We start from the raw sequence: 27,015 nt of genomic DNA on the forward strand, positions 1-27,015 counted from the left end.
GACCCCCACAAGACTTGCCAAAAGTCCAGCGGGGGTCCGGAAGCGACCTCCTGCAGTCGAATCGTGTTGGTCTATGGCCGCCGCCATTTTGCGGCGGCCATTTTGCAAAATGGCGCCGGCTGAAGACAACACGCTTCAACAGCAGGAGCCCGTTTCGGACCGCCGCTGGACACCAGGGTACTTTAAGGCATTTGGGGGGGGATTTAATTTAAAGGGTCGGGGGTGGGTTTTAGGGGGATTTAGTGTGCCGGTTTTCGGCCCGTTTCGGACCGCCGCTGGACCCCAGGGTACTTTAAGGCATTTGGGGGGGGATTTAATTTAAAGGGTCGGGGGTGGGTTTTAGGGGGATTTAGTGTGCCGGTTTTCCTTCCCTCCCCCTTCCCCCGATTTAGCTATGGACCGCCGCTGGACCCCAGGGTAATTTAAGGCATTTGGGGGGGGGGTTCGGGAGGGTGGGGGATTTAATTTAAAGGGTCGGGTGTGGGTTTTAGGGGGTTTTAGTGTGCCGGTTTTCCTGCCCTCCCCCTTCCCCAGATTTACGATTTTTTGACGATAAATCGGGGGAATTGGTATTGTATCGTGGCCCTAACGATTTTTGACGATTTAAAATATATCGGACGATATTTTAAATCGTCAAAAAACGATTCACATCCCTATCCAGCACAATGAAGGTCCAGTACTGAAGATCTTATTCTAAGCCACTAGATGGCAGTACACCTACAGTATACAGAGGCTGATGGGTCTTTAACACTAGGAACCCTGCCCATCCACTATGTGTTTGGTGGGGTAAAAGCATTCACATCACATCATTTCCTGCACAGTTTTGAAACAGTGCATCTTTTGCCCAAGACTTTAATTTTCAGCATTTTCGGGGGGGGGGGGGGGGGGGGGAGATATCACAGGTAATTAAAGTGCAAGCAGAAGAAATCTGTAAAATCATGGGACTTTTGTCCCCTACCCTCCAAGCCTGTCCTGACTGTCCTGGTGACCCTCCTCAAGCCAGTCAGGCTTTCAGGATGGCCACAATGAATAGGCATGAGCTACATCTGCATATACTGAATCTCCCATGCATGCAAATTTATCTGCTGCATACATTTAGAGGCTGGGGGGGAGGTGGGGCAGGGTCACCAGGGCAGGTTTGGGAAGCCCTGATTTATACATAAGCAGGTTGCCAACTGGATTTGAAAGCTGAAGGCTGGGTCATCCGCTTTCAAATTCCATCTGTGAGGATCAGACCACCCTGGAAGCAGTCATGTTAGCAAAAGAATTCCCCCTTTCCTCTGCATGCTGGCTATGACAAGTCTAGAATGGTTATAATTGTCATAAAGACTATCACAGACAGACAGATACACACACACACACACACACACAGACAGACACATACGCACACACACACATGCAGGCTCTGTTTGGATGTACGCTATCGTCTGCTGCACATGTATCAACTAATCAAACTTTGATATGCAGAAATTAAAAAATGTAAAGAAAAATCTGGTGAGCGGAAAAAGAAAGGCAACCTTGAAATTAGATCAGAATAGGAAACAGAGTGAAGATCCAGGCAACTGGATTTTTTTTGAAGACTGTAGCTGGCACGGATGCTTTGAATGCATGGGAATTTCAGAAAATGGCTTAGTGAAAGGGTGAGGGAATTGTAATCTCAGGTCCTTCAATGACATTTCCTAGACTTTTTGGGCAAATGGTTAAATTGCTGACTCCCTGGATTTAAGGACCCTCCTGCTGCCAACTAGGGCTGAACAGCGGAGCCACCTTAAAAGTGCAGAGCCAGAACACTTGGCTGCCTGAATGGCGATTGTGAGGTGGGCTGAGGTTTGTGTTCTGGAGTGGAGAGGGGAGGGGAGGGGGGAGCCAGTTCTGTCTTCCACTCGGACTTTCAGACTGCGATTGGAGCTATTCCAGCCCCGAGCAGAACTAAGACCGCTCCTCCTCTTCTGGGGGTCCCCACATGGCCTTGGACTTCACCCCTGCAGCTCTGTGAGGAGGATGCTGTTGATTCTCATCGCCTTCCGGACCTTGTCCCTGGCACTGGCCGGGGGAGACGGTGAGTGGCAAGCGACCCAGGTGACTGCCCAGTTGCCAGGGGAGAAGGCAGGATTCGTGGGAGAGGTTACCTAAGGGCTTCCATTTCTTCTCCCTCCGTGATCTCTTGCTCACCAAAGAAAGATTAACCTGCTCTGGATATCCTGAGCTGTCGGCCTGTTGGAGCGGAAGGTTTTTGGTGACTTTCCATAGTTGGGGGTGGCACGTTTTGCTTGTTTAAGAGGGCGATGGCACCAAGGTCTCTGGGGGTGAATGGCGTGCTCATGAAGGTGAGTCTATCACTTGCAAAATTAGGAAGTGAAACACACGGTGCCCAGAACCTGCCAGAAGTCCACGGGTGAGTATGGGACACTGCTGCCAGCCTATAAAGTGCACACCCGTCTACTGATGCCCAGAAAGAGGAACACGAGGGAAGAAGGATGACCATTTTAAAGCAGAGACTGTGGCGTGGGTCATCGTGCCTTTGAAGGTCTCTTTAAGGCACAGGATTTTGCTCCCCATCCCCCTTTTCTTCTAAACATTTACTGAGGACTATGGCAGTAATACCTTACATATCACCTCCCGCCAGGTCTCGGTTACTCTTTGTCCTGTTGTACTTCACTACTCTGAACTCTGTAACTCATTGGCTGCAACCAATAACTCATAGCGCATATGGAGCAGTGTCTGGGAAAGGATCCCCCTTGGCTACAGAGCGAGCACCTGGCTATTAAAATGTCACATGCTTCAGGCTATAGTTTTCAGATTCTTGATGGAGGTAGAATGTCCCATGCAAAGTTTAGTGCTGTAGTGTATGTGATATTAAGATGGTGTTATAGAGAGGGTAGTGTTTACCCTATGCTCAGTTTAGTGCTGTAGTGTAGGTGATATTGAGATGGTGATTATAGAGGGGAGTAGTGCTTACCTCATGCTCAGTGTAGTGCTGTAGTATATGTGATATTGAGATGGTGTTATAGAGAGGGTAGTGCTTACCCTATGCTCAGTTTAGTGCTGTAGTGTAGGTGATATTGAGATGGTGATTATAGAGGGGGTAGTGCTTACCCATGCTCAGTTTAGTGCTGTAGTGTAGGTGATATTGAGATGGTGTTATAGAGAGGGTAGTGCTTACCCATGCTCAGTTTAGTGCTGTAGTGTACGTGATATTGAGATGGTGTTATAGGGGGTGGGAGGGAGCGATTCAAGGTTAACGCGCTGCTTAAGATAGTGGAGATAGGAACACTGCCTGTCTCTAGTAGTTTAGGATTAATGTTTATTAGCTATAAAGTGACAAAGGTCCCAGGTATCCTGGTCAAATCTCAATTTTGATTTCCCAAACTGTGCAGCACCTTCTGGGGAAGGGGGTAGGGGAGCTCAGCCGGTACAAACAATACGGAACCGGTCTGGATGGCCGGGGGGGGGGGGGGGGCACATTTTCTTCAAGGGAATGGGATTGGCTGAGCCTGCCTGCTCGTGCGGCCCGCCTCCGGAGCTGCTCTTAATTCTGCGTTTCTCCCGGCGGGGGGGATTTAAGGATATTAGGGCTCACGTGTTCTCTGCTGCATACCTCAGCTTCCTGGCTTAGCGCTCCCCAGGCCACTGAGACATTCCAGCGTTCGCAGCTCCCCTAGCGCCATTCACAGGGCTCGTGGGACACCAAGAAAAGGGACCGATCTGGCAAAGCTTTGCTCTGGAGGAAAGCTCTGCTATCCCTGCCCCAGTGTCTCAAAAACCAAAAGCTCCCTAGTAACGCTGCTACTGCTGGATGTCCACGGGCCTGCCCCGCTGCATGAGTCCTGGAGGCCCAGGGTCACGCGTGGTCAGTGGAGGAGCTGGGCTTAGAAGTGAGGCGTGAGGAGTTAAACAGGCCCTGCTCCGGGTCACAGAGAGTCAGTAGCCCAGGAGAGCCACACGGAGCCCTGGTGCTGGTCTATGCCTCTTGCCACACTGGGTCTGGCCTGCTTCCTAACGCTCTTTCATTCTTTCCTTGCAGGTGCGGCGTGGACATACACAGGTAAGGACAGTCCCCCGGTAAACGGGTATAAGACGAGAGATCTTGCTGGTCTGTTTCCCCAGCTGTCACAGCCCGAGCTTGGTATTTGACAAGGAGGCGCCATTGGCGTTTTTTTTTTTTTTGGCGGTGAATGACATGGATATGAGGGCGTCACTCTCCTCCTGTTAAGGTGTCTCTTTCTACGGGCGTGACACTTTCTTCCTACGAGGGGGTGACCCTCACATGTACAGGCGCTGGATTCCCTAAGTTTGGATTTGTTTCATGTGCTTGACCATGATGTGGAGGGGGGGGGGGGGGGGTGTGACAGAGCTGCCAAGGACCCAGTGCGCTGAGTCATTCATAAACGTGTAAAATGAAATTTAAAGGATGTCCGTGACTCCCATGACAAGGCGCCTTTGAGAGATCTGGCAGTAAGAAAGACACAGAGAAAAAGTCCGCAAGGTTTCCCCTCCATAAAATACAGATTGTAGACATGAGGCAGCTACAAGTGTAGACCAAGAGATTATTTATCAGTAGCAGGAAAGTTTCACAAACAGATGAGGAGGAGAAAGGAAGGGCTCAGGACATTGTTCTTCGAGGTAAGGCCCGCGGGCCGTTGGCAGCTCCCGCAGCTCCCTCCTGCGGCCCTCTGGTGGGTGAACATCCTGTTCATGCATTGGGCTCTGCCGCAGCAAACCCTGGAGGCAAGCGCCCGCCTCCACCCTCCTTCCCGCACCCAAGCTGCAGCGTCCACCAGCCCCGGGGGAAAGGGAAACTCAGCGGAGCGCAGAGAAACAGAAGAGGGGCCCCGAGACCGCAGGCGGAGAGGAGCAGACCTGCGGGTGTTATTGCTCCCAGGGCCGGTACAAGGGTATTAGGCACGCTAGGCAAACCTTACAGCCTGGCGCCCCCCCCCCCCCCATACACAATTTTAAATTACGCATTTATAACAAAATATTTTATATGAAAAATGACATTCTGAGGTAAAATTAATGTACATGTTGTTGTGATAATTTCATGCACTGTTGTGATGCCAACAAGAAAACTTTGCATCTTGGAATTCATATGGCATCATACATATTATGATGTCTTGGTATGCTTCTCCCATATCAGCACAGTACTATCTGCCAACACTCAAAGAATAACAACCTTACGTATGAAAAAGAATGCCACAAATATTACACCAGAATCTAAAATATCAAGACACCTCCTATCAGGAAAACAGAACAGGCCAAGCTACTACAGATCCCTACAGAGAAACCACATGCTAAAAGAATGCTTCCTCTCAGTCTTTGCATGCAGAACACAAACCCCCACCAATTACAGAATAAAGCCACGTAAAGTATAAATAGAAATGTGCAGACAAAAACTGAACTGTAAAACGCATCACGCCAGACTCTACAGTGCAACAATGGAAAACCAAAAATATCACCATTCCTCATGAAACAATCAATAAAATCAAGATATATAAATCATTAATCATAATAGTAAAATCATACTAATAATAGTAAAATCATACTAATAAAATAATTTCAAAACATCTGATGAATAGAATATCCAATAATTAAAGACTCATACAAATTTTGAAAGCTTTACCCAACACCAATAAAATATTTCAAACAGCAGACACATCACATACTACCCAATAATTAAAATGGTAGTCAATCCATTGACTACCAGAATTTTGAAAGGGCACTTTTTGCCCTTTCAAAATTCTGGCGCCTGCCGCGGCGCCCCCTAAGTCTCGGCACCCTAGGCACAGGCCTAGCTCGCCTAGTGGTTCCTCCGGCCCTGATTGCTCCGCTCCTCTGCCCTCGCAGAAAGTTAAGTCAGAAAACCCTCTCCTTGGTCTGATTCCCGCCGCAGACCCCGAGGTGGTAAGCCCCATCCCTGCAGATCAACCCATGCGCCTCCAGGCCCCGACGCCGCCCATGCCTGAGCCAGAGAGCTGCGATGGAAATAGAAACCGCTGGGGAGAGAGAGAGTAGCAGGGAGCAGTAGAGGTAGAACAGGAGGAAGGGGAAATGGAGGCGAGGAGAGGGCAAGAAAAGAACGGGGGTTGACTAGAGAGAGGTAATGGAACTGGGGAGGGGGAGCAGAGGGCGATAGAAAACATTTCTGTTGGTAGCGAGTTCTTTGCTGACTCCTGATGGACCATTTTTCTGACCTAACAGAATGTATAAAGCACATTTATAAAGCACATTGTCCTTGCCCCCCCCCCCCCCCCCCAGTCAGTCCTAACAGCCCCTGGGCACCTCTGCTAGACCACTGGCCTAAGGCTAGCAGAGGTGCCCAGGATATCCCTGCAGGCGCCCTCTCACAGATGTACACAGAGGCATCCTGTGACTCTCTCCTTCACAGCCCGGCCTCTGGCCACTGGAATACTAATTGGGCGTGTGCAGGGGGAGGCCAACAGCTTTCCCCCTAGTCTTTGTGGATTAGGAGAATGTTTCCAGAAAACTAATTAGCATGGCAAAGGGCTCCATTCAGAGGCAAAGCAGACCAGCGTGGACTGTGCCCCTCTCTCGGACAATCTCCGGCTGAGCCCCCTGGGTAGAATTTAATTTGCTGGTTGAACAAAGCTGCAGCCTTCAAAGAAAACCTTTCATGGGGCTTTTCTCAGTGAAATGAAATCTTTACCCAGAGCACACAGAATAATCTCTGTTTGGCTGTATTGAGCCTTAGTCACCAAAGACAAGTCATTCATCTGGAGAGTTAGAGCCTTCCTGCAGGACAGAAGACATTTAAATCTATCTAGTGGCTGACTGTGAATTGAATCAGTTTCAGTATTATTTATTGTACTTGTGTATGTTTTAGGGCAGATGTCCTGATCAGATGACTAACATTAACTCCACTTGAACAGAATCTTTACTGAGTCAGCCCTGTGGGGTCAGCACTGGAGGGAGAGCGCCCCCAGCAGTGCAGCTCCTCCCCTAGACGGACAGCCCCCCCCCCCCAGCAGTGAAGCTCCTCCCCTAGCACTGCCGTGAGGTGTCAGCACTGGAGGCACAGTGCTCCCACCAGTGCAGCTCCTCCCCTAGCACTGCCTTGCAGTGTCTGCACTGGAAGGAGAATACTAAAACCACTGACTGGAATAGAGGGGTCCTAAATATATTAAAATTAATTAACAAAATAAATCCAGCCTCCTGCTACTCTTCTCTCTCCAGCTCTGGATGCTGAGAGAGAGATGGATCATTTGCCCTAAAAGCTGAAAGCGCATGCTGCTAATTAGGCTGGCCACATCACGCTAGCACCTGTCCCATTGCACTGATGAGCTGGGGAAGGAATCCATATGCTGAGAGAATTGCTGGTCTTCTCTTGTATGTGAGAACGCAGAGCGAGCACTTTCATAGCTCTGCACCTGCTCATACACAATTACTATTCTCTGTCTATTATGTTGGGTTTTCTTGTAATATTCTGTTTAGTACGCTATGAGATCCCTAATTTTATCCTTATTTGAATATGCAGGGACCCCCTTTGGCAGGGCAGAGCTGTCACTGGTGGCACTCCCGAGTTTCATTGATGGGGGGAGAGTCTCTAGGAAGAGACCTGCAATAGTATTCACTTATCCAAGAACTTGCTCCTGTTTTCACAAGACCTCTAAACGTGCTGGGAAAGCTGCAGTGAGTGCTGGGGGAGTGCGGTTTTTCTCCCATTGCAATTACTGTCACTTATCTCTGTAGCTCAGCCCAGCACTAATTTGCTGATGGAGTTTAGGGATGAACTGTTTTGTTATTGAGCAGCCAGGCCTGGTGAAAAAGATGACTCTATTCGTTCGCTTGTTTATGGCTTAATTGATTCTGTATCTTTTCTCACCAGGGCCTCATGGACAGAACCACTGGTCACCCAGTTACCCAGCATGTGCAGGGAAAGCACAGTCCCCAGTTAATATTGAAACAAGGCGTGTGGTCTACAATTCATCCCTTCCGCCCATTAAGACAAAGGGATACAGGGAGCCGGAGGACCCAACCTTCCTCCTCCTCAACGAAGGCCACACAGGTGACAACGCGACTCAGTGACCCCCGCTGCCATGGCTTTAATCGGGGGGGGGGGGGGGCAGGCGCCTCCTGGACCCCACCTCACTGCGGTGCTGCGGATTGTCCTGAGACGGCTAGCTGTCACTGGTCAATGAAGTGACAGTCCTGAGCCGGGGGGGGGCCATGCCCCTGCGATCATGGACCCTCAACCCCAGCTGCCCCGGGGGGGACCCAAAGACCCGGGTTTTGGGAATGAAGCAGGCGCCTCCTGCCATCGAGCTGGTCCCTGCGTTTGCTTTTTCTTGCGGGAGTTCCCAGGCACTCTGGCCCGTCGATCGGTTTATCGTGGGGACCATTCTCATTGCCACCTGGGTGCAAAGTCAGGGGGGGTTCCCTGTGTATCCACAATTTTTTGCCGCTTTGTTCCCATAGGAGGCGCTGAGGTTTACATCCTTGGGGGAAGTTCCTGTTCTGGCTTGATCCAACCCGTTTCCTCCTTAGATCAATGGAGATCTAAATTCTAATTGGGCCTTTGGCCTGAGCTGGCGAGGTTCAGCTCCAAGCTAGGTTGTCCTGTGGAATTTGGTCTAGAAGCCTCTGCCCACCGTCCTAACACCCAGCCCCGTGCCCGAGCCAGCACGGCTTCCGTTCCAGCACCTTCAGAGCCTCCCCACCACTGTCCTCAAAGGGGAGTCACACAGCCCTCGTACTGCATTTCCACGAGGCTAAACCTGGGGAACGCCCTCCCTGCGTTACACCTCTCCAGGGATCTAAGGTCACTGAGTAATAGACTGGGTTGTTGTGTAGGGTAAAAACAGGGCGACCACTTCAAGAAGCGGAGGCAGCCGATAGGTGTGGTCTGTAAAGCTCACGAGGGCCACCTTTGCAGAATTCTTACATTGGTGCAAGCAGACTGAGCCGAATGGGCCATTAGAGGTCACATGACTGGAACAGGGGCTTCCTCCCAGGGCCATCAGTTTCTCACGCTCTCTTTGCACCAGTCTTCCCTCCTCCGGGCACCACGCCACCTAAAATCTATTTCTAAAAGACATCCCCTCCTCCCCCTTACGCCCCACTTGTTCTTCCAGGCTGAGCTGCGCCTACCTTAGAATCTCCGGTGTTATGTAGAAAGAGAGGCCCAAGATGGCAGGCGAGGACCCTAGGGCCCGTGCCGTCCGCCCTCCTCCATTCCCAGTGCGATGCCATAAGAGTCCAGTTGATTTCTGGTTTTCTTGCATTTTGTTACTGCTGTTGGCTCCGTCTCCTCCCCTGGGAGGCCGTTTCGTACGTCCCACAAGCTTTCTCAGAAACGACATTTTTCCAGGTGTTGCTGCTTTGTGCTGGAGGAACGATTAACGCCCGTGTCCTTTTATTCCCCCACTTTCTTGTCCAGTAAAAATGTGTCTGCCTCCGAGCATGTATCTCGATGGACTTCCGAAGCGCTACACGGCCCAGCAGCTTCACTTGCACTGGGGCAGCGGCGATATCCAGGGGGGAGCTGAGCACCGGGTGAACGGGATGGCGTTCCCAGCCGAGGTAGGGCATTTTGGTCGCAGCGTAGCTCTGCTGGCTTTGCACCCCACATCGGGACCTGAAATTAGGCTCAGGGCCAGCGTTAGACATTACTGGATCCCAGAGCAGAAACTAAGGGGAGGCAGCCAAGGCCAGGCGCCCTGAAGCTCTGCCTCAGCGAACATCACTCAACTTTGACAAGGGTGACCGGGGACCTGAGACTGTTGTCCTGCCTCAAATTCACAGCAACAAAGATGGACTTGGGGAAAGTTAACTTGGGGACACCCGGGAGGGGAAGATGCCACCCCGCTGTCAAGTTTCCTTGCTCGTTTAAGCTAACCTCACCACTTCTCATCTCATGGGCCTGATACACTCTGAGGGAAAGTCAACATAATAGAACCCTCAGAAGCAATCGTTACGGACTGAATGCTTAATATCTCTGCATGCATTCAACCTTTAGATCAGATGGTAGCCCTGCTGGGGCACATTCACTCTCTCTGCTAGACATGGCATTTCATATATAATCTCTCGCCTTGCTGGAAATGCAGAGTCATTATTTTTGCCTTAAGTCAATAAATTAAACTGAAATCCCATTAAGCTGAGTTAGGATACTGCTGAGGCATGACAGTGGTTGAACCTTCTCCCAGACCTGTCACCCAGCTCCCGCCCACCTTGGCATGACGGGATCACTCGGTAAGTCGGGGGGGAAATAGTGAGATCTGCTGGGGAGGAGAGATGGAGGGAGGGATTACAGAGGGAAATACGCTGCTCTGTGTGTCGGGGCTGGCAGAAACTCCCAAAATAACCTGCGTCCACTAGGCCCGATTTTGTCCTTCCTTCCCTCTCCTCACCCAGGCCTGCCGGCAAGCACTGAGTCCGAAGGGATAGTCCAAAGTCATCCTGGTTTTTATACACCTCCTTCCCCCACTGCATCCATGGGCCTTGCGATTCCGACGTCACTGAATGAAAGAAGGAATTGCAAGCCCATCGACGTGATGGCGGCAAACCCAAGACGCCACGAGCTAAAGAAAAACCACTGAAGTTTGATGAGAAATAAAATCCAGCCTCTAGGACCATTCATAGGCTTCAAGCACTGGGAGGGTGGAAACAGGCGCCAAGATCCAGGAAGCCGCACCAAGATGAGTTTGCGGTGCACGAGATGGCAACCATATGAAATGACCGTGAAATTAGGGTCACCCAGTCCAAATCAACCCCGATCCAGTCCTGCTTTTGTCCCCAGTGCCTCTCTGGAGTGAAGTTCCAGTGATGTTTGGTGTCCTTTGTATCCTGGGGCTGTGAGGAGGCGTGAAAGGGCACAATGCAGTACAATTTATGGAGAAGTTTCCTTATGGGTTATTGAAATTCTTAAGAAAATCTGTATTGTTGTTTATAGGAGGAGGCGGGAGTGTTATTTTTTTTTTAAGAGCCTTTTGTGAGAGTGGGATCAGCAGAATTTAGGGATTCTGTTTATGATTTGGTTTTCTTTTTATTGCCCAAAATCGTAAAGCACGTTGGGTGGTCGTCCCCCCCCCCCTTTTTTTTTTTTTTTTAGGGAAGGAAGGTGGAATATAAACCTGAACTGAAAACCAAAGTAGAAAATCACAAGGCCCTGCGTGCACTGAGGGTCACTGAGGGCAGGCTCAGGGCTGACCCAGGTCAGGTGGCAACCCTAAATGAAATCCGTGTGCTATGACCGAGGAAGACCCCCTAAGAGTTTATAAGATCAGTCCTGGTCTCTGGGTAGGTCGGGGGACCTCCTAGAAAGATGTAGCAGTGCCTCGGTGCCCTGATCTTATTGTTTGGGGGGGGGGGGGGGAATTGTTATTATTAAAAACCGAATCATTAATTGTACAATTAAAAGGCTTTTGAAACCAGTTCCTTCTCCTGCCAGCAAGCAGAGAGCAGGCGCAGCCCAGGCAGCGGAGAAGCTGGTCTCTGATTGGTCGCTCTTTCCGGTGGTGGAGTAGCTGAGAGGAGGGCGTGCAGGTGCGCGCGTTCGCTCTCTCTCCTGAGGACTCTTTATCCGTTCTTCATTTTTCTTTTTCTGCAGTTACACGTCGTGCATTACAACTCCGAGGATTACAGCAGCGCGAAGGAAGCCAGAGACCAGCCTGATGGTCTCGCCGTCCTGGGAGTCCTGATAGAGGTAAGAGAGGGATGGCGGCCCTGCCTTGTCTTCCTTCCACACCCTCCCTCCCCCCCTCCACTTTTCTCCTGGTTTCATTGCTGAGGTCTGCTGCTCTCCTGGGTGTTTCATAGCGGGCAGCACGGCCAGTAAAACGAGCTCTGTTTTGGAGGGGATAAAAATCGGAGCTCAGTGGTCGCATCCGGTACCTTCTCCATCCCTTCTTCCCTCAGGTCGCCGAAGAGCCAAACCCCGCCTATGACCACATACTCAACTACCTGAAAAACATTAAATACGCAGGTAAGTGCAAAATGCCGTCCTCCGTGGCTTTCCTGGGAAATTCCCCCCCCCCCCCCCAAAAAAAACCCCCAAAAACACCTCATGGAACTGTGGAGCATGAGGCACCATAGGGAATCCAGAGCTAACATAGGAAAAAATGGGCATATCAATACCGAGGAAGTTCCTGTGTAAGATAAGGTAACATCGCTCAGCTATAGGGTTGGCCTTACTGCTGCAGTAATGTCCACCGGCAGGGGTACTGGTCCGATAAGGACGAGGTAGAGCGAGAACTGCAGACTTTTCTCCACGACCCCCAACAAACCCTTTAGGCAGGTGCATCCGGGGCAGTTTCATCCCTTTTCTTTCCCCCTGCCCCCTAGGCCAGGAGATCTCCATCCCTTCCTTTGATGTGCAATACCTGCTTCCTGATCAACTGGACCAGTACTACCGCTACAGGGGCTCGCTGACTACGCCCCCCTGCTACGAAAGCGTCTTGTGGACCGTGTTCTACCAGAAGGTGCAAATCTCGACAGCCCAGGTACCGGAAAAAGATCCGTCATGTGTTGAGCATAACCATACTATGTGTTTCAGGTTGTGCTCAACCTTACACACAGATCTAACCTCTCCTTTCTGCCTCGCATACCCACTTAAGACTTTAAGATCTACGGGCAAGAGTTTATTGTGTCTTTATGTACTTTCCCAGGGCTAGAGGTGCCCTAGGAGGAAATTCAGGGGTCAAACCTCCTTCCTAGTCTTTCTTTGCTTTCTCTCTCAACAGCTGAGCAAACTGCAGCACACCCTTTATTCCAGCAGGGCAGAGAAGTCCCCAGTGACACTGGAGAATAACTTCCGGCGCCTGCAGCCACTGAACAACAGGACAGTGTACAGCACCTTCCCCCTGGGTGAGTACAGGGCAGTGTACAATTCCTGCCTAACGGGTGACTGTCCCCGCCGCGACAGTTCTCAACTTGGTCGCACTGCGCCCCCTGGTGGCCCCTTTTGTGTCTTGCTAGTCTGTTTCCATTCAAATTTTGGAAAGGGTGAAGCATCAAAGCATGACCTCTGGCCTCCAGGCCAGCACAAACTCCCCCTCTCTGCAGGGCTGCTCCGAGCCCGAGGGAGGTGGTGATGGTGTCTGCAGCAGAATTAATAATACGAAGGCACGCCTGGCCAGGTGGGGCGAACCTAGGGTCTGGGAGAGGAGCACGCGCGGACTCCCGCCCCAGCCCCACTCACCTTCCTAAGTTAATTTTCCACGTTGCACGTGGGGGGAGGGGGGAGCTCAGGAAGCAGACTTCCTGGATGAGGAGCATGTGGAGAGGGGAGCAAGGGAAGAAAGCAGCATAGCGTGATGGGAGAAGGGAGGGGATGGGCTACATGGCCAGGATTGTGCTGGGGGAAGTTGGCGACTCTAAAGGTCCTACATTTCCCACCTTAGGATTTTTGATGCACATATCATCACAATTTTGGTAGCCCTTTTCTGGACCACGTGCACTCTGTCCATCTCCTTCTGCAGGTAAAGACTCCAACAGTGGATCCAAGGCTGGAGCGAACATAAGAACACCATCGATGGTTTTGGTTTTGTTTTTTTTTGTTAACTGCCCCATGCAAGCTGCCCTGTTGGAAAATAAACACACTGTATAGAGGTATAGAAGAAGCCTGGCGGCAGAAACAAATCCTACAGCCTACCTTATCTGCACATCCACACCAACTAATTCAGCTTTACAATCCTTACCACACCGCAGAGAACCCATGTGTTAACCCCATGCTTTCTTGAAGTCACAATACTTCTGTTGTAGTGCCAAGGCTGTCCTCTATGAGCTGACATCCTCTACCTCATCAGCCCCTAAACTTTTTCATTCAGGCCCCAATGCTGTAGCAATAACAAAATCCTATGCCACCACTCCCAAGCCACCAAACGATCACCAGATCTCCACCTGGAACTGGTGACCTCTGTTGTAGTCTTGGATGCTTCAGATCTTATAGCACAAGGGTACTGTCCTCTGCGCCCTTTCCAACTGGAAGACCCCTAACACACTAACTCAGGGATTCGGCCTGTACTCTTCCTGGACCCGGCTGACGGGTACAAACAGGGGGGGTTGGGGGACCACTGCCCTGCTTCTGTCGCACTCGGCTCACACCCTGCACTAAGACGCCGGCATCACGGTGTCTTCCCACCATCACTGCAGCCCGGGGAAAAAAAAAAGACAGGCCCGTTTCCTTTTCTCTCAACAGAGACCCAGAAATGTTTGAGGTGGAAGATTCTGCCATAGAAAGGGAAAACAGCCAAAGGGACAGGGACAAGAAAGAGAAGAAAGGCCATGACGATGGAGAGCAGGAAGACTTGGAAGAGCTTTTCTTTCTTTAGGAATAAAATCTGCTGAAAATACTAGAGCAGACCTCTGTTTTCGTTTTTAAGAAAAAAATGGAACATCTCCACGTACGGCGCTTGCATGGATGACCTGCATGACAAGTCTGCGCAGCGTAATAGGCACTCACCACCACTCACACCACCTATAGGCTCGCTTCCCCTATAACGTCGCTGAACCTCTCCCGAGAGCGTTAGGGGTTTTGCTGTACAGCAGGTGGAGATGCTCTGGAGCAAGCATTAACTGCGGGTTTGCTTTATTTTCAGGTCCCCCATTTACATACTCTACAGGTACGGAGCTCACGTATGTATGGCACAGATGGAGGAACCGTTGTTTTCAGTTTTCACTGTAAACCAGGAATTTTTCAGTGTTTTACTATAACAAACAAAGGGGGGGGGGGGGTTACCTTTTTCTTCCACTGATTTCCTTCCCCCCTTTTTTTTTGTTTATAATACAAATAGAAATGTGATGGCAGAAAAAGGCCATAGGACCTATCTAATTTAGCCCTTACAATTCCCATCCCTCTCTCAGTTAGCCCCTGTTCTTTATCCCATGCTTTTTTGAATTCAGAAACTGCTTCTGACTCCACTCTCTACACTAGGAGGCTGTTCCACGCATCCACCACCCTCTCAGTAAAGACATTTTCCTAAGATTACTCCCGAGTCTACCCCATTTCATGACCCCTCATTCTAGAGTCTCATCTGTGCATGGAAACCTTTGAGATATTTGAACATCTCTATCATATCTCCCCTCTCTCACCTTTCCTCTAGGATGTACAAGTTTAGATCTTTAAGTCTCTCCCCATATGCTTTAGAACGAAGACCACTGCCCATTTCAGTGGCCACCCCCTGGACCCACTCCTTCCTGTTTTATATCTTTATGAAGGTGCGGTCTCCAGCATTGTACACAGTATTCCCAGTGAGGCCGCACCAAGGATCTATACAGGGGGCAATATCACCTCCCTTTTCCTGCTGACCATTCCTCTCCCTATGCAGCAAAGCATCGTTCTAGCTTTTGCTGTCACTTTGTGGCCAAACAGGTGCATAATCTCCCCCAGCTCTCACTTTTCTTTCATGCTTAGAAGAATTTCACCCCTAATACTGTACTTCTCTCTTGCCTTTGTGCAACCTAAATGCATAACTGCATGTTTTTGTTATTTTTATCATTAAATTTAAGCTGCAGACCCTTGGCTATTCCTCAAGCTTCACTCGATCCCTCCTCATATTTTCCCATATCTTCTTAGCTGTCTACCCTGTTGCAGATCTTGGTAGCATCAGACAAACCTTTTCCAACAATGTTGCTGACGAAAATGTTGAAAAGAACTGGTCCAAGGACTGATCCATGTGGTACACTGCTAGTAATCCCCTGTCTCTGCTGAGTGAACTCCTTTTATTTATTTAAAACTTTTATATAGCGAGGTTCAGGTAACAAGGTTACTAATCACTTCGGTTTACATTCAACATTAAAAATGACTTAATAGTGTCTTACAAAGAACAAGGAAAGAAGAACTGGGATACAACTCATTTTAAATAACAAATAACTAAGAAACAAATGACTAGGATTAAAACTTGTATGCAAAAAACCTGGTGAGCAAGAGTTGACAAGTAATAGGTTGCTACTGAATCAAGAATTATTGTGCAGTGGGAAAACAATGATTTGTCCTGGGTGGGATGAGGCAAGTAGAATCAGACTCCAGCGAAGGCTTGGTTGAACAGCCAGGTCTTGAGTCTATCCTTTTGTTACCTCCCCCACAAAGCAGCTTCTAACCCAGTCAGTCACTCTAGTGACCATACCAAGGGCCCCCAATTTATTTATATGTCGCCTATGCAGAACCGCACAAAAGACCTTACTGAAATCCAAGTCCATCTGAGCCCTTTTCCTGATCCAACTCGCTGGTCACCCAATCAAAGAAAGTGATCAGATTTGTCTGACAAGATCTGCCTTGGGTAAAACCATGCTGCCTCACTCTTGCAATTCATTCCTGGGACAAATAAAATAAAAACTGAAAAGAACCCTAAGCATGTGATAACGGTGAGCTGAGCTGAGCAGAGCAGGAAGCTGGAGGGAAGCATGGCATCCATCATCTCTTCACCATCCATAACTCAGGCCAAGCATCTCGCCCAAGGCAGTGCACTTCCACGCCACCCGTTGATGGCCTCATGTTCACACTAGCGGTTTGTTTGTTTTTGTTTTTTTTAGCCAGTCAGGCTTCCAAGAGGGTCTTATGGGTACATGTGTGCAATGAAGGGACCTTGGGTAAGATGGCATAGAAAACTGAGACAGTGGGCTCTTTTTTGCAAAAACTGGAGGACTTTCCCCAATTGCAGAGGGGCACCAGCTAGCACCGTGCCATCACAGACAGTCCGAGTCAGTCCTGATTTTATTCCCACTGCATCCATTGGTTTGGACTAGGTCTTTCTTAGAGCCATTGGAACTGCAAGTCTCTGCATGCATTGTGAATACGGCCAGAACTAGCTCAGCCTGTCCCGGAGGCTATAAAAGCAGCTGGTTACTCTACATTTCACTACGGTCAGCCAGGAATACTTCCCCAACGCCTCCCTTTTCTCTCCAAAAACAGGTGAAATTGCTGCTATCGTCGTTGGGACCGTGTTGGCCCTTGTGGGACTAGTCCTCGGCCTTTATTTCCTTGTTAAGAGGAGCCGGTGAGTCTCTCTTGATTCAGTTTTACCCTCACTCAAGCCCATTCCCTCAGTCTGCCACCCTTTTTCTCTGTCTAGGGACAGCACCAGAGAGGCAGACAGAGTACATGTGCGGAAAAATGACAAAAGGACATGAATCTGTCTAAGGGATCGAAAGGGAGGGACAGGGGGAAAGAGTGAAGGAGACGTGGGAATGAGTAGGTGGCAAGGCTGAGTGATGACTCCCTGGCAAAAGCCAGATAAGTTATTTTAAATTTGTCAGTTTTACCTCCATAGACGATTTAGGATACAACAGCAGCACAATTATACAATAATATTAGAGTTTGGTTATTTTTCTTGTTAAGGATTGGCAACTGTACTGCTTTGTATTGTTATATAATACAATATAATATTCCATATTTGTTGAGTTTGTAAGAAGGGGGGTGGGGAGGTAGGGAGATTTCTAAGGGTTAATGTTGGATATTGAGACGATCGCAGGGGAGATAAAGCTGTATGATACTTTACGTGGCTGGTAAAAAAAAAAAAAAAAGCCAGATATGAAGATGGTGAGGAGTAAGGCTGTAAGTGATGGGAAGACTAAGAATAATGGATTGCGTTGGGAGCTGGATGAGAAGGGATGAACAGAAGCCCGTTTCTCTGCTACTTCGGGCTGGTGCTTTGTGATTAGCATTTCAAGGTTACGAGTCCTGCATTGGTTCCTGACACCAGTTAACTGTTTCACCTTCTCCTTCATATTTGTCTCTCTCCTGCAGGGAGGGGGCGGGGGGGGGGGGGAATGGGAGAAAGGTATGAGATCTTCTCACCACCACTAAGCTTCCACCTCCCTCTTGTCACAGCACACAGAAGCAGCAAGGACAGAAAGTTGTGGTCTTCAAATCCTCTGCTAGCTGCTCTGAGACAGCAGACCCTGTCCTTCAGCAGCCCTGACCTGGAGGGCACCCTGGAGCTATCCACCGCCAGCAGACAACTGTAGAAGCATGGAGAACCTTCCAGCGAAAAAATGGATGGGTTAGCATAGGCAGGGCTTGGCCTCCTCCTGTAGCACCATGGGCCAGCTTGAACTCCACATCTGTAAGGACAGGCCATTCCAGCCCTGGTTTCAGCTCCTGCCCCCACAGCATTCTGGGCCTGGCTGTCCCACTTCCTCCAGAAGGACAGCTGGCTGGGGAAGGGGTAGGAGAGGAAGGTTCCTCTAGCACCCCTCCCCCTCATTCAAATACTTTAGATTGAAAGAAGCCACCAGATGCTTTCCAACCATAAGAATGTTCAGTAGAAAGGGATCAGTGCCTGCTCTGTGCGCATGGAAAGCACAGTAGCAGCAGGCCATTCACTGATGCCGTTTGTGGGCACCTCTCCCAGACCACTAGGGACACTAATGCCTATAAGGAAGGTAAGGCCCAGGGTCACCCACAATGCCTTTCACTATTTGGGAGATGCCAGGGTTACAGTAATCCACACAGGGTCTCCTCCCCTACATGCTACTGGTGGGAATGCATGTAATGCCATTAAGTTATCTGCCACTGTGCCTCTTTTAGTAGGTGCAACATCACCCTCCTCTGGATGCCTGGGTGCTAATCTTAAAAACAGCAGGCCTAGTCCCACCCCAGGAGAAAGCTCTTGTAATTTCAGATAGGTCCAGCTCATCCTTGATCTAGTGGCACAGAAGAATACGTACAGTCTACCTCACATTAGGTGGAAACCATTCTCTCATATTAAGCCCAAAACACACAGCAGACAAGAGCTTATGGGTTCTGTCATGGGAGGGGTGCCTCCGTGTTTAAGTTCTCAGACCACCCAGAATCTTGGTTTTAATAGATTAATGTTAAGTCCTGTTAAAGAGCTTTAGCTGATTCACTTTACCCACAGGCTGACGCATATTGGTTGTTATAACACATTTTCTCTATCAACTCTAACTTAAGCAATGCTCCCAAAAGCAGCAGCAAATCAGGATTTTCCCACATTAAACAAATGAGTCGATGGTGCCAGATTTGATAGTATGGGCCCAATTCTGCAGGGCAGGCATGTCCAAAATTGGCCAATCTATTAAGGGTTAAGATAAGAAAATTATTCCTTACCTGCTAATTTTCGTTCCTGTAGTACCATGGATCAATCCAGACAGTGGGTTATGTCCCCCTTCCAGCAGCTGGAGTCAGAGAAAAACTCGAAGGGTGCCCTCATATAAGTAGGTGCATTCTCTGCGTCCCTTCAGTATTCAGACTATCAGAGCATAGATAAGCAGTGGATGGATCATGTAAACCAGAACTGAACAATTAGAACAGCGGTAACAAAACTTAGGAACACTGCGAACAATAGAAACTTGCAAAAAGACCCATTTCCCAGTCACAGCAGTATTATGGTGTAAACTACAGTTAAAACAATCCCAAAGAATCGCAGATAATCTCAGGGAGGGCGTCTGGACTGATCCATGGTACTACAGGAACGAAAATTAGCAGGTAAGGAATAATTTTCTTTTCCCTGTACGTACCTGGATTAGTCCAGACAGGGGGATGTACCAAAGCTTCCCTACGTAGGGTGGGCCCCAGAAAGCCCTGCTCGAATGACTTGAGTGCCAAAAGAACCAAACCCCCATGATGGAAGATTCAAGCAATAGTGCCGCGCAAAAATGTGTAGCGATTTCCAGGTAGCTGTACGACAAATCTCCTGTGGAGACATCGCCTGGCGCTCCGCCCAGGTAGTGGCTTGAGATCGGAGAGAATGACCCGTAAGTCCCACCGGAGGCGGCTGACCTGTTCTTATAATACGCAGAGGAGATTGCTTCCTTCAACCAGCGAGCAATGGAAGTTTTAGAAGCCTTGCTGCCCTTAGGGCCACTCCAGAGGACAAAGAGATGATCTGACAAGTGGAAGTCGTTAGTCGCCGCCAAATAGTGAAGAAGGAAGCGTTTGATATCAAGGCGACGAAGCTCCCTGGAGTTGTCATGCGAAAAGGATGGAAGTTCCACTGATTGATTCACATGAAAGGCCGAAACCACTTTAGGCAGAAAAGACGGGACTGTAGTTAATGATACCCCGGAATCTGTGAAACGGAGGTAGGGCTCCCTACAGGAGAGAGCCTGGAGCTCCGAGATTCTGCGGGCAGAAATGAGGGAGTCCAGGAAGACAGTCTTGAGCGTAGCACTCTTCAGTGGTTCGAAAGGAGGGCTGCTCAGAACACGGAGTACCAAATTGAGACTCCAAGAGGGGCATAGAGCGTGGACCGGAGGCTTCACGTTTGACTCTCTTCAAAAAACGCAAGTCAGGATGAGATGACAAAGGAGCCCCCTTCAGATGACGGAGGAGGGAACAGAGGACGGCCACTTGGACCCGCAGAGAATTGTAGGCTAAACCCTTCTCCAGGCCCCGCTGGAGGAAGGACAGGATTTGGGCTATTGAAGCATGACATGGAGAGATGTGGATGGAATCACACCAGACCTCAAAAACCTTCCATATGCTGACGTAGGAAAGGGACGTGGAAGTCTTCCTGGCCTTGAGGAGGGTCGAAATTACCTCCTCTTGATAACCTCGTCGTCTTAACCTGCGCCTCTCAAAAGCCAGGCCACAAGTCAGAAGTGATCTGCCCTGTCGAAAAATACTGGACCCTGACATAGTAGGTGCGGTAGATGTCAATCGAAGAGGATCGTCCACTTTGAGGTTGATCAAGTCCGCAAACCACGGCAGACGTGGCCATTCGGGCGCCCCAAGGATGACGGGTCCCTGGTGGGCCTCTATTCTCCGAATTACCTTCCCCACCAGGGACCAAGGCGGAAACACGTAGAGCAAAAGATGACGCAGCCATGGTAGGACTAGGGCATCCACTCCTTCTGCGCCGTGCTCCCTTCTGCGACTGAAGAAGTGTGGAGCCTTCGCATTTCTTTGGGTGGCCATGAGGTCCATGTGGGCGGTTCCCCACCGACAGAAGAGGAGAGCCACTGCGTCCTCGGAGAGTTCCCACTCTCCAGGGTCTATGTACTATCTGCTTAAGAAATCTGCTTGCACATTGTCCACCCTGCCTATGTGAGATGCCGCCAGGCGAGAGAGGAGACTCTCTGCCCATGCCATCAGCTTGTCCGCTTCCAGAGACACATGCCAGCTCCATGTCCCTCCTTGACGATTGATGTACGCAACTGTGGTCACGTTGTCGGAGAGCACCCTCACGGCCTGATGCTGAACTAGTGGGAGGAAATGCTTCAATGAGAGGCGGACTGCTCTGGTTTCCAGCCGATTTATCGGGCATGTCGCCTGAACAGACGTCCACTGCCCCTGCGCTGATTGGTTTTGGTATACCACCCCCCAGCCTGAGAGGCTGGCATCCGTGGTAAGAATGACCCACTGAGGAACCTCCAAGTCCACTCCCTTCAACAAGTGATCCAGACTGAGCCACCAACCCAGGCTGTCCGTGACACGATCCGATAGGGGAAGGATGGCATGGAACTCCTGTGACATCGGCTTCCAGCGGGAGAATAAAGCTCTCTGCACAGGACGCATATGCGCAAAGGCCCAAGGGACCAAATCGATAGTTGAAGCCATGAAGCCTAGAACCTGGAGACAGTCCCATGCTGAGGGGAGTGGAAGGCAACTGAAACTCTGTACCTGAGCGATGAGGGACCGGGCTTGATCCGGGTGAAGAAACACCTTGCCCACGCTGGTGTCGAAGTGTGCTCCCAAAAAGTCGAGTGATTGCGAGGGAGTGAGACTGCTCGGTGAAATGGACGATCCAGCCCAGGGAGTGGAGGAGCTGTAGAACCTTGTGGATGGCCTGTTGACACAGTTCCCTGGTCTTTGCCCGAATGAGCCAGTCGTCCAGGTAGGGATGAACAAGTATTCCCTCCCTCCGTAGGGCTGCCGCCACTACCACCATGTCCTTGGTGAAAGTGCGGGGCGCAGTTGAGAGGCTGAAGGGCAGCGCCTGAAATTGGAAGTGTTGCCCAGGATCTTAAGTGCAGAAAACGCTGATGCTCCTTGAGAATCGGTATGTGGAGATAAGCCTCCGTCAAGTCCAAAGAAGCATGAAACTCCCCACGGTAAACTGCCGCAATAACGGACCTCAACGTTTCCATCCGGAAGCGAGGGACTCTGAGGGCTCTGTTGACCAGCTTGTGATCAAGGATTGGACAGAAGGAGCCCTCCTTTTTGGGGACCATGAAGTAAACGGAATAGTGGCCGGACCCTTCTTCCGCTGGAGGCACCAGAATAATGGCTCCCAAAGCTAGGAGCCAGTCGAGCATCCGATGAACAATGAGGCGCTTCTTCACTGGGCCACACGGGGAGAAGAGAAACCCTTCTCTTAATGGGCGAGAAAATTCTAAAGCGGAGCTGTGCTTTAGAATATTCAGGACCCAGCGATCCGAAGTAATCTTGACCCACTCCTCGTAGAAGAGACGAAGCCGTCCCCCTATCCTGGGTGTCGAGGAGTGGGCCGGTACAGCTTCATTGGGAAGACTTGGAAGAACTCCCTTGGAAGGAGTTCTCGGGCCGGTCTAAGACCTCAAAAGGAATGGGACCAGGACTGGGACTGAGCAGACTGCTGCCTCTGCGAACCTGGCGAAAATGTCCTGACCCCTGAAGCGACTCCTGGAGGAGCTGAATGTTCTGGAGGTCAGTGGTCAATTCTCAGGCAACTTATGCACTTTGTTCTCCCTGAGGGATTTAATGATCTGCTCCAGGTCCTCTCCAAATAGCAATTTCCCCTTGAAAGGCAAAGATCCCAACTGCTGCTTAGAAGAATCCACCGACCAATTGTGAAGCCAAAGGAGATGTCTCGCAGAGACCATCGATCTGGCCAGGACGCGGAGGTCGAATAGCACATCTGCTCCATAAGCTATGACGGATTCCAAACGCTCCGCCTGCTGAGCTTCCTCTGGAGGCAAGTCTTGTGCACTGAACAGTTGCTGAAAACATCTGAGACCTGCACACTGCATGAGAGAGCTACAGACCGGCTCTGACCCCTAGAGCAGAAACCTCAAAAGTCCTCTTGAGGTAGACCTCGAGCTTTCGGAGAGCAGTGCCACCCGTGACCGGGATTGTCGTGCGTTTAGTGACCGCCGTTAATGGCACGTTCACTTTGGGCACCTTGAGGAGTTCTAGGTACTTTTCAGGGAGGGGGTAGAGCTTGTTCATAGCTCTGCCCACTCTGAGGGTGGCATCAGGGGTATCCCACTCCCTGGACAACAATTGGAGGAGCATCTCATGGAAAGGGAAAGTCTGTGCTGGGGGGCGCAGACCTGCTAGGACAGGATCCCCCTTAGCCCTAGTGCTAGACCCTGGAGTGGCCCCTGGGGCATCAATATCTAATTCTCTCAAAACATGGGGAATTAGAGGGTCCAGTTCTTCACTTTGAAAGAGACGCAGGACCCTAGGGTCATCTCCTTTGACCTGCATGTGTGCCGTCTGATCATCCAAATCAGGATCCGGTAGTGTAGGCAGCAGAGGGTCCTGGGGCACCGGAGCCAGACAGCTGGGATGTGGAACCAGCTGGACCCTGGAGGCCCCCACAGTAGCCCCTGGCCCCGAGCTATCACTGGGTAGCTCTAACCTGCTCTGTTTGGCAGGTGGCAGTCCGGGGGCTGGTTCCTGCTGCTGTCCCAGCCTTGCTAAATAAGCACTTTGGAGCAGGAGCACAAAATTTGTCAAAGGGCCTTGGGGGGGGGGGGGGGTGTCAGGATGGGCCCCCACCGAGTTCCCCGAAGTTGTAGTGAGGTCCGGAGGGTCCACGGGGGTCAGGAGAGGCGGCGGAGAAAATCCAAGATCAGAATCGCCAGCTGGCTGCACTGGGGCAGCCGGCTCAGGTAACAAAATGGCCACCGTTCCTGCACTACATGGGAATGGCCCCCCCACTGGAGGCCGACGCACCTGAGAATGCTCTGCCAAACGGGTAGCTGAGCTCAAGGGACCCTCCCCGCCGAGGAGGCACCTGGAACAAAGGCCTTCCTTGGAGAGCCAGGACCCAGGCTCTCCACTGCGAAAATCGCGGCATTGGGGGGGGAGGGAGGTAGACAGCCCGATCAAGAGATCACCCCCGAACTGAGACCAGAGCGGGAATGAACCTCCGCTTAAAAAGACCAACGACTCTAAGTCCCTCTGAAGACTCAGTTGATGAAAGGTTTGGTTTTTTTTGAGCAGAGGAAAGTTTTGGTTGTTTTTTTTTTTTTTAAATTAAACTTGATCCATCCATAGACAAGAACAAGAGCCAACAAAAGAAAAGAAAACTAATGTTCTAAGTATAAGAATAGAAAAGGGGAACCGCAGGTTACACCACTCACATCTGCTGGAGTCAGAGGGACGCAGAGGGTGCACTTCGAGTTCTTCTCTTGACTCCATCTGCTGGAAGGGGGACATAACCCACTGTCTGCACTGATCCGGGTACGTACAGGGAACAGCTGTTAATAAATGCAGTCTGAGCCCTGGGATCATCTGTGTCATGCAGCATGGCACATATGACAGGTCACAAAATCTTACAATCCCTGCTCCTCCAGATCGGATAGGAATGGTCAAAGAAGTATAAGGGGTTTTTTTTTTATGCTCAAGTCTGCCACTCAAAGGGACATTGCACTGTAGCACAGTGTTACAGCATGAGAGGGGGGTAGTTTTTAGCCAGATTTCTATCAGCAAGTGACAACCAATGCATATACAGATCTTGAAACCAGTCTCCACCTCTAAACCCAGCAGTCCCTCCAACAGAAGAAACAGGTCTTCACTACACTTGTTGAAAGAATGAAAACATTCACGATCTGAGCAAAGACTGTAATAAAGACGACCCCGGTAAAAGCTCAACAATGATATTTTTTATTATTTAAAAAGGTTCACTCAGCCTGAAAAATAAAATCCTCATTTTAAAAAGCATCTTGCGACACATTTGTGACCGCTGCATACGCAGGCCGATGGGCAAAGTGTTTTTTTGCAGACTACTACTAGAGAGTTGCAATCCAGGGAGAAAGCTAGTCTGCACAGGGGCTCCTGCCCCAAGCTTTTTCAGGGAAATAAAGCATAGTAGTTAATACAGGAGGGTGGGTGGCCCATAAGATTTGGCACCTGCTTCTCTTGGAACCCACACTGTGCCAGCAAGCCCTGCAGGTTTCATACACAGCCTCAGCTCTGGACTTCCAAGCTCAGATTGCTTGTGCTAGTACAAGCAGAGAGGAGAAAGCTTGGGATTCACAATCTGTATTTGCCGAGAGGGTAAAAGAAGGAATTGTACCTAGGAAGCCAATACAGAATTCAGGGAATAAACCTAGGGAGGACTGAGAGGCACCAACATAGAAAACAAGGGCAAGATCCCTAGTACAGCTGTAGGCCATGGCAACTGTTCATGGATCCTTTCTAGCAGGAGACAGACCAAGGCAGCTAATAAATAAATAAGAGACAGATCAACAAAGTCAAATACTCAAAAAGTGCTAAAGTACGAGAGTGAATAGCCAACAATTATTCTCTATCCTCAGGTCTGGAAAAGCATACAAATAGAATGAATGAGTGATAGTTTACTAGCACACTTGGGGAAGGAAGCAACAGAATTTGCAAAAAAACAAAAAAGTCAAGGAGCAGGCCAGCAAACAAGGAAAAACAACTGGCTATAAGTTTTATTTCAGCAACCACAAGTAGATCAAGACCTGACCCAGGAATGGCTAAGGGGAGACAAACTACAGCATAAGACAGTGGCTATGGACAAGCTGGGTCATAGGCAGCATAGGAAAAGAAAAATGCAGATTCTGTAACTCAGAGCTGGAAACAGTTGCACATCTCGCTACCAGTGTGAATGATGGCAAGGCTCATCCACTGGAAGCTTGTGGAAACATATCACCCCCCAAAAAATGGGGAGGGGGAGAACCAAACAAATCCATTGAAAAACAAAGGCTACTAATGTGAATAATAATTATTAAATTATCCAAATCTGGTTTTATTTTAAATAGTTTCTAAGGTGTCAGCAAGCCAGACAGCGTGTTTAACTTTCAATGAACCGCTCGCTCTATTCAGTCATCCACCTTGAGACTCGGCCGGTGTTTCGCTTGGTAAAAAGCTTCATCAGGGGTCCATTCTAGAGAATTAATTCCATTTGTCTAACGGGCCAACATGGCCATATAAATAACTGCAATAAAAATTACTTGATTTTAACAAAACATTTCTTTATATTCAAGCAACTTATTATTCATCTACACAGCCTTATATAAACATACCTTCGATGGACCACACAGGGCTCAGCAGAAGAGACCTGAAGGAGGAAGTCAGCAAGTTAAATATCCAACCTGATGACATCACTCTAAATTAGCCAACTTAGAGAATAGCCACCGCTATTACTAGCAACGGTAACATGGAATAGACTTAGTGTTTGGGTACTTGCCAGGTTCCTATGACCTGGATTGGCCACTGTTGGAAACAGGATGCTGGGCTTGATGGACCCTTGGTCTGACCCAGCATGGCATTTTCTTATGTTCTTATGGAAGAAAACTGCAACTGCTGTTCTAATATCTTGAAAAACAACGACTTCTGAAGAAGAGTCCCATTCAAAATGCAGACCTGAAAGAAGATTGCAACTGCAGTGCCAAAACCTCGTGGAATACGTTGGACTCTGCAATATTCTAACAAGGTATCTGCATGTAAGGCAGTGCGTATACATAGTCGTGATAATTTTTGAAGTGATGACCGCTGGTCATCTAACGATGGTGTAGAGGAAAACAAGGGAGGAGTCAACAATTTCTCTTGGACACGCTGTCTGGCTTGCTGACACCTTAGAAAATATTTAAAACAAGATTTGAATAATTTAATAATTATTATTTGCATTAGTAGCCTTTGTTTTTCAATGGATTTGTTTGTTTCCCCCCACTTTTTTTTTTTTTTTTTGAGTATATCATATGGGTAACCCTTGGTGGCATGAACATAATATCACCGCCACCCTGGGAGAAATGGTGATTCACCTGGGATACTCCTATTTCAACTGATAAAAAAGTTTAATGCGAGAAAACCAGATATTGTTGTAAAGGGAAAAAAAAAAAAAAAAAGCACAAGCATATCACTGCTAATAGAAGAGTCAGTGCCGTGTGACTACTGTGTGGAGAGAGAGAGAAAAGCCTCGTGTGTCA

At 49.4% G+C, this 27,015-nt stretch overlaps 1 protein-coding gene across 9 annotated transcripts; it reads left to right on the plus strand.

Annotated features, from left to right (window-relative positions):
- Nucleotides 1-1,867: 1,867 nt before the first annotated feature.
- CA14 (carbonic anhydrase 14) lies at nucleotides 1,868-26,974 on the plus strand. 9 transcript variants are annotated; one of them, XM_029581797.1, is made up of 11 exons: nucleotides 1,868-2,059; nucleotides 4,025-4,045; nucleotides 7,844-8,023; nucleotides 9,395-9,537; nucleotides 11,564-11,659; nucleotides 11,872-11,938; nucleotides 12,298-12,455; nucleotides 12,696-12,819; nucleotides 14,553-14,576; nucleotides 16,865-16,949; nucleotides 17,783-26,974. In XM_029581797.1, the coding sequence occupies exons 1-11, from the start codon at nucleotides 2,002-2,004 to the stop codon at nucleotides 17,871-17,873; spliced, it is 1,047 nt and encodes a 348-aa protein (XP_029437657.1). In that variant the 5' UTR covers nucleotides 1,868-2,001; the 3' UTR covers nucleotides 17,874-26,974. The 9 variants fall into 9 exon arrangements, with proteins under 9 accessions (XP_029437657.1, XP_029437664.1, XP_029437655.1 ...); XM_029581795.1 differs by lacking the exon at nucleotides 1,868-2,059 and adding an exon at nucleotides 2,688-2,812; XM_029581801.1 differs by lacking the exon at nucleotides 1,868-2,059 and adding an exon at nucleotides 2,688-2,812 and having other exon boundaries at nucleotides 26,097-26,974.
- Nucleotides 26,975-27,015: the final 41 nt, after the last annotated feature.

The sequence above is a fragment of the Rhinatrema bivittatum genome, chromosome 16 (genome assembly GCF_901001135.1).
Source record: "Rhinatrema bivittatum chromosome 16, aRhiBiv1.1, whole genome shotgun sequence".
In the NCBI taxonomy this organism is placed as follows: Eukaryota; Metazoa; Chordata; class Amphibia; order Gymnophiona; family Rhinatrematidae; genus Rhinatrema; species Rhinatrema bivittatum.

What these genes read in the sequence shown, in the direction of transcription:
- CA14 (XM_029581795.1), top strand. Translation starts at nt 2,710, where the DNA reads ATGGAGCAGTGTCTGGGAAAGGATCCCCCTTGGCTACAGAGCGAGCAC. An exon ending in GGATGGCGTTCCCAGCCGAG is followed by an intron (nt 9,538 to 11,563) that starts GTAGGGCATTTT and finishes CTTTTTCTGCAG; the next exon opens with TTACACGTCGTGCATTACAA. An exon ending in TTCCTTGTTAAGAGGAGCCG is followed by an intron (nt 16,950 to 17,782) that starts GTGAGTCTCTCT and finishes CTCTTGTCACAG; the next exon opens with CACACAGAAGCAGCAAGGAC.